Source organism: Alligator sinensis, unplaced genomic scaffold, assembly GCF_000455745.1.
Source record: "Alligator sinensis unplaced genomic scaffold, ASM45574v1 scaffold444_1, whole genome shotgun sequence".
Taxonomy (NCBI): Eukaryota; Metazoa; Chordata; order Crocodylia; family Alligatoridae; genus Alligator; species Alligator sinensis.
In genome coordinates this window covers 2288469-2295203 of record NW_005841886.1, presented here as the reverse complement: position 1 = coordinate 2295203, position 6735 = coordinate 2288469, and the positions used below count along the sequence as shown (strand labels likewise).

General features: G+C 44.9%; 1 protein-coding gene across 8 annotated transcripts in view; it reads right to left on the bottom strand.

The window, feature by feature from the left end:
- TANC2 (tetratricopeptide repeat, ankyrin repeat and coiled-coil containing 2) overlaps nt 1-6735 on the bottom strand; it is a 774525-nt gene that overhangs the window by 15240 nt on the left and 752550 nt on the right. For 7 of the 8 annotated variants that reach the window (XR_003092631.1, XR_003092633.1, XR_003092632.1 and 4 more), the window contains 4 exons: nt 4993-5168; nt 4161-4293; nt 3585-3614; nt 2561-2652 (listed from right to left, as the gene is read on the bottom strand). Coding sequence is in view for 5 of the 8 variants with exons in the window: in XM_025196865.1 (XP_025052650.1) it covers nt 2561-2652; nt 3585-3614; nt 4161-4293; nt 4993-5168 (431 nt within the window). In the remaining 3 variants the exon portion in view is untranslated. The remainder of the gene's footprint in view (nt 1-2560; nt 2653-3584; nt 3615-4160; nt 4294-4992; nt 5169-6735) is intronic. The other variant, XM_025196866.1, reaches the window with a different exon arrangement.

Genomic DNA, 6735 nt, shown 5'->3' with positions numbered 1-6735 from the left:
GGCTGGTCTGGGGTCATCTTGGTGGCTTCTTTCAAGCACTCCCCAGACCAAGGTCTTAAAAACAGCCATAGAGGGAGGCCCTGAACAGTCTTCATTGCTTGGGCATGGGTAGGTGGGGTATACACTCAGCTGCTGCAAAGTAAACAAAACCTCCAAACAGCATGCTGATTAGCCAAGCAATGGCGAGCTATAACAGGGAGCCAGAGGGCTCCTGTTACTTGAAGGGAGAAGTAGAAGCAGGGCTGTCCCCAGGTTGTGGGGAATACTGCTTCTGAAGGACTGGCTGTCAGAGAATGAGAGAGCCAGAGACTCATGGGCTGCGAGCACCTATTGTTGGGCTACTTACCCAGCAAAAGGACAATAGGGCAGAGCCCTGCTGAAAGAACGAAGACACTGCTACAGCAGCCAGGGTAGCAACAGTAAGCTGCCCATTAGAGTGGAAGAGAGGCAGCTGCCAGGGCTAGCAAATGACTTGATTGAATGGGGATAGGGCTTGAGAGGCATATAAGTCTAGGGCCTGAGCCAGAACAGTCTTGCCCTGCAAGTAGCAGAAAGAGGGGCTCCTGAGCCAGATGGCTACAGGTGAGGAACTGCTTGGCACCTGAGCTGCCCTGGAGACTGCAGGTAAATGCTTACAGGTTGCAGGGAGCAGGACCCAGTGTGGGGGTATTTTAGTTAGAGCCAGTGGGCTTATGTTTTTGGTTAAGCTTTATACTGGCAGACCAGTGGTGGCTAAAGGGTGCTGAAGACACCATAGCTTGAAGGCTACTGGCTAAACAGTTTGCCTGAGGTGACAAATTTGAGGCAGGGAGCTCTAGTGGAACCCCAGTGCTTAGACGTGGGTGTGAAGGAGAGGATCTGATTGTCCTGGGCTTTGACTTTCATATAAACAGGGTGGAACAGCCACTTACATACACAGCTTGAATGACAATTGACTGAAATGAGCTATGATCATCCCATGAAAAAGTGTTATCTTGGATACTTCATAGGTACTAAAGTAGAACAACGGGTTTGTAGGTCTGTAGAAATACAATTAAAAAAAGGCTTTGTTCCAGAAGAAATCTAATATCTGGAGATCTTAACCCCTAGAATGGCTGCAAGTTAACAGCTTTTAAGTGTCTTAAAGCACTCATTATTCATTTTAAAGCTATACCACTCCAGGGCAGGATTATGTTTGAGTCGCCTAATTTTGCTCCTGTTCTATTAAGGTGTAGCCACATCCCGCACCTATTTCACCAAATTGAAGTTCTTCAGCTTACCAGAATGCAGCGGCCCTTCCTAAGTCAGGGCACGTGAGAACCACTGGTGCCTCACCCCCTGGCATGGCTGACTTGTGCCTCGTAAGTCTCGGGCGGGCACCCGCAGATGGCGGTGGCGGGGATGGAACTGGTGGGCACCTGCAGATGGTGGGGACGGAGCTGGCGGGCACCCACAGATGGCGGTGGCAGGGATGGCCCTGTCAGGTGGGGCTTGTGCCCCCCCTTACCAGTTGCCTGTGCCCCCTGGGCACATTGGGCAAAGTGAGTGTTGCAGCCCCTGGCAGCAGCAGGGCTTCCCACTGCCACCCAGACCAGCTTGCTGCCCCTGTCAATGCTGGTGTGGGGGGAGGTGGGCAGCTCCCAAGAAAAAAAGAATTGGGCCTCTCCATAGCCGCTGTGCAGCTGAAGGACAATAGGAGCAGGCTTATCACCTTAAGGTGTGACTGATCTACTAAGCCAAACAACACTAAAACGATTAACACTTGTTCAGCTTACAATATAGGTGTAACAAGGCCCTCTGAGAGCAAGGATAAGCCTTGTCATGTTATTGTAGCGTAACTATTTAAAACAAAAATGCAGAAGTCTGACACATGGGCAGCAAATGGAAAGGGGAAAAAAAAGAGGGAGAGAGGGAAATCGGGACATATACAATTCACAACTATCCAGACCTTAATTATGCAACTTTCAATACCTTTAGACTCAAGTTTCTCAGCTGTATCATGTATCCCTGGAAGATGACTACATGTACAGTGCCAGCTCTGCATATTTTTTTTTTGCCTCACTTGGAGATGAACAGTGAATCATCATAGTACTTGCAATTTTTCTGTGCAAATGTTCAGGTATTAAAGATCAGGCAAAAATAAGCACATAGTTGCAATGGTGAAATGCCATCTCTAGTGCTGCTGACATGACAAAGCCATGCCCTGAGAATCTGCTTTCACTACATGGATCTTCTACCACCTTTTCTCTTTCTTGTACAGCAATTATGTTATGTAACAATGGCCCTCCCATGAACTAATGCAATGATATTAGTGCTGAACATCTAATTTGCTGGGGTTCAAGACACTGACCTACCCTCAGCTCAAATCCAGGAACGCAGACATATTTTTGCTTTGTTTCAGCTTGGTTTAATTTTTAACAACCAAAAGGCAAACTGTTTTGAAATGGAAGATATCCTGCAAATATTACTTGTGGTCAAAGTGTAACTTTTTGTCTTCGATTGAGGGATTATTTTTGCGTAACACCAGGGAGGGAAAAACAGTACCACACAGAGTAATTCTGAAATTACCCCTTCTCCTCACCTTATAAAACATGTCCCCCTCCTCCATCAGCTTGCTCAACAGGATGATCATGATGTCTGGTTTGGAGGTGGCCATCGCCCATGTTGCTGGACCTGTAGTGTACAGGATGCATGATGGGTAAAAAACTCATACAATGCAAGGGTGGTAGGAAGCTAGGTGGAAAAAATATCCTGGGGTGGGAATTTCTGCTGGAGAGAACAACTTGGTGTGTTCAAGGAGCAGAATGCTCCAGATTAAAGAGCTGGCAATTCATCTTGCATTTCTTAAATTAACACCATCCTCAATACAATGTCTTTCCTTTGTACTCATTTAAAAACAACCGAGTCTTTGAATTATCAGAGTCATTTCCACAAGAGGGCAGTGCAGGTTGTAGAATCAGCTTTGGGGAAAAGGATTCTGTTTAAAAATGTTTAAAGAGGAAATCAAAGCAGTTACACAGAAAAAAGCACTTCTGACTTAAAATGTATAGAAATTTAACAGCTACTTAAATATTCTGACTAGCGTCTGATTTAAAACTTCGAGAGATTAAATGCTAAAAAGAGCAGAAAATTGAATAAGCTATGTGATAGAACAACAAAAAGGCAATATCTTTTTAGGTACAGTCTATGCTGACACAGTCCATTCTAATGCCCTGGTCCCTCAATGACTCCAGACAGCCAGTGCCCTATACCAGTGCAGTCCTCACTGACTTCAATAAGCGCAGAAATCCACCCACATGGAGGCAAGTGATGGCTCAAGGCCTAATACAGGTGGGTGGGAATAACACAGATTTCAGAAGAGTTCATTAGTCTGGGTGAAGAATGAGTCAGTGATATTTTAAAAGTGGATCCAGTGCATTTTTCAGGGTTAGGTTTTTTTGAGTTCAAGTTATTCTCTGCAACAGGTGTTAAAAATTATTTTAAAGGTGAGGTAAATTAAAAGATTAGGGGTGTAAGGGAATGCATGCAGGCAAAAATCAAACAGAAGAAAGCAAAGCTGACAAAGCCATCAGATCAAGCCTGATGCTGACAGCAGTGAAATATACCTCGTGGGCGACTCGGTAACGTCTGACAACCTTCAAAGAAAGGAGAAAACAAAAAGTTGTAGGAGAGAGGGGAAAAAAATGGATGAAGGTGAAAAAAAAAAAAAAAGAAAGGAAAAAAAGCAGCTGTGAGAGGCAGGCAGCAAAGAAGCCAATGCACCAGCAAAATCCCCTTTCACAGGAAAACATAACGTGAGCAGCTGTGCAGAGCAGCGCAGGTCACGCTAGGATCTGAAAGCATATACAGAGCAAGTGAAAGCAGCAGCTCACAGCAATGTATGAACACAGTACGCTTGTAAAACCAGACTAGTAAAGATAGAAAAGCATTACCATAGGAGAGACCTTGCCAAAGAAACAGTTGCTTTATTAACTTTGCTAAATAGTATGGCAGCAAAAAATCACAGTTTAATAAACAGAACATGACAGTTTTGAGTCACTGTGCTGCATTCTGAATTGCAGCAGCAGGCTGGGTTAAGGTTGATAACAAAGCTACATTTACATAGTCTACAAGACCAGACCAACTGCTCAAAAGTCCTGTTACAGTAAACAGCGGAAAGAGGATCTCCCCCTTCTTCCTACCTATCTTTGCTCCTTTCTTCAGAAGAGTGACAACAACTGATGTGTTGCGGCAGCCCACTGCCCTGTCAAGTGGGCGCATCCCACTGTAGTCAACATGCTCAATCATGGCACCATGGTCCACCAGAAACTGAACCTATGGTAAAAAAATTCAGTCAGGCATCTTGCACAAGACTAACTAGGGCAGATGAATGTCTGGAGGATAGCATCTCATGGCTAGGCACAGAAGTTACACATAAACTGGTATAAGTGATCAGAAACTGATTCAAATCTGTAACATAACAGAAATTCAGTGCACATAAACCACTTTCAAAGTGGCCAAAACTGGTTTAAGATAAGCCTGGATGTATGTAGCATCAGATTTAACAGATTTAGGTTAAACTGGGTTATTGGAGTACTGTCCCAGATCCCCTCCAGATTCAAGTTAACTCACAGTTCTCAAGCACCCCAGAATGCTTTGCACCTCCCTTGCTAATCCTCCTGCTCCCCGCCACCACGTTTGCAGGGTGGGTGGGCTATTCTTGGCCCAAGCTGTCTGTTCCAGCTAAGCAGGAAGGTGTGCTCTAGCACCTCCTCGCTTCTGACCTGGTGCACTCCAGGCATGTGGCTACATTTCCAGAATCAAAAGTGAATGCTTGTTCACTTGCTTATCAATTCACAGCTTAGATTAACTTGTGAAGATTGAATTGATTCAGCATCTGGCTTTTTAACTGCCTGTACTTAGTCCATGTGAACATAGGTAATGTGCTCTGAGTTACACATTTGACTACAACTATGTTATGGTTTTTAAGCTGATTTCCTTCTTGCCCTGTTATTTATTCAAAGGGACACTTACCACCTCTGCATCACCATAAAAAGCTGCCAGGTCCAGGGGAGTGCGTCCATTTTTGTCAGCATGGTCTGTGGCAGCTCCATTTTCCACCAGGGACCGCACCACAGAGAGATGGCCTTTTAAACAGGCCCAGCTGAGGGCAGTCAGTCCTTCTTTGTCCATTAAAGAAATGGATGCACCTGGAAGAACATGTGCAAATCTACGTAAGAACTTTCTGTTGCATACAATTGTTACTATTACATAATAACATGTAGCAACAGCCAGTAGTACTCTACTTTCAGAGTGAGGTATGAATATTAACTACATTATGAAGGTCACCGATTTGACTATTCCTATTGTTCAGATAAAAAAGCCATGCACTGAGCACTTAGGGCACCTATACAAGTGCAATGAGGCTGCTTTGATGCAGTGTAATTACAGCACGTCAGAGCACACTCAATTAATCAAGTCTGCTGGTGTGTGGTCTTGTGTATCATCGTCCCCGCACTGAAAAATGGCAGCCGGGGTGCTTTAACTAAAGCTTGTTTGAGCTTTAGTTAAAGTGCCCCCGCCACCATTTTTCCATGCGGGAACACTGATACACAAGACGCTTTGGGTGCTTTAATTAGAGTGGTTCATGGAGCCACTCTGTTTAAAGTGCCCCCCCCCATACACACTCCCACAGCACGTGTATAAACGTCCCTAAATGACTTGCTCAAGGTCACATAAGGATCCCTTAAAGAGAGTCAGAATAAAAACTCAGGTATCTCAGACTCTAGTCTCCTCCTTACCCTCCAGTCACATTTACTTTCTGTCAACTTATCATCAATATAATTCAAGGGTTTTTAAAGATATCAATAAAATAGAATTCTTGAAAAAGGAAAACCATTATGGACCAAATTCTGAGTAGCTGGGTACAGCAGTGGGAAAATCTGTACAGGGGGATGAAAAGGATGCACTGCAGCTTTAAAGCTGCCTATTGGATGCTGCTTGAGCCCAACCACTGATGTAGCCTCTGGAAGCTCTCATGCAACCTCTGCAGCCAAGGGGCCCAGATTCATCTCTAAAAGCACATGCCTAAATTTACCTAAAATTAACACATGCATCACAGTATATGACATTTGGTTCCTATCTTGACTACTTACATGGCAATGCTTGAGCTCAGGAAATTTGCATTCTCCCAGCTACAGAAGTAATAACTGAAGTGAACAGAGGGAATACAGTTCCCTGTTCTCTTATCAAGAGTTGCAGGGAAACAGTGAACCCTGGAATAATGTCCTAAAGGTGAATGTAAAGCCAGAAGCTAATATGAAAGCGGCAGCACACTGGCCTAGTCATTACACACTAGGGACCAGCCATGCTGCAAAAACAGTGAAGGATACACCCCTGCTGCAAGAAGTTCTTATTCTGAATCAGGGAGAGGATTAATGCTTAGGGCCTTATTGTTAAAAGCAAAACATAACAGCTGTTGCTGCAGCATGCTAGTCTAGCAACTTAGGCTAGAAGCACTAAGAATGTATAGCAGTGGTTTCCAACCTTTTTGGGTAGGAGATCACTTTTTTAAATTAAAAAGCAACCCAAGATCTACCCTGCGCCACTGCAGCTCTCCTCCCTGTACACTTCTCCCCCCACCCCCGCCCCCCGCAGGTCAGTCTGGGCGGCAGGGGGGGCGGGAAATCAAGGCAGAGGGAGAAAAAAATATTTGGCGGCGGTCCCCCTCCCCAGCAGGTAAGTCTGTGGGGGAAGGGAAAAGGTCTGTGCGGGGGG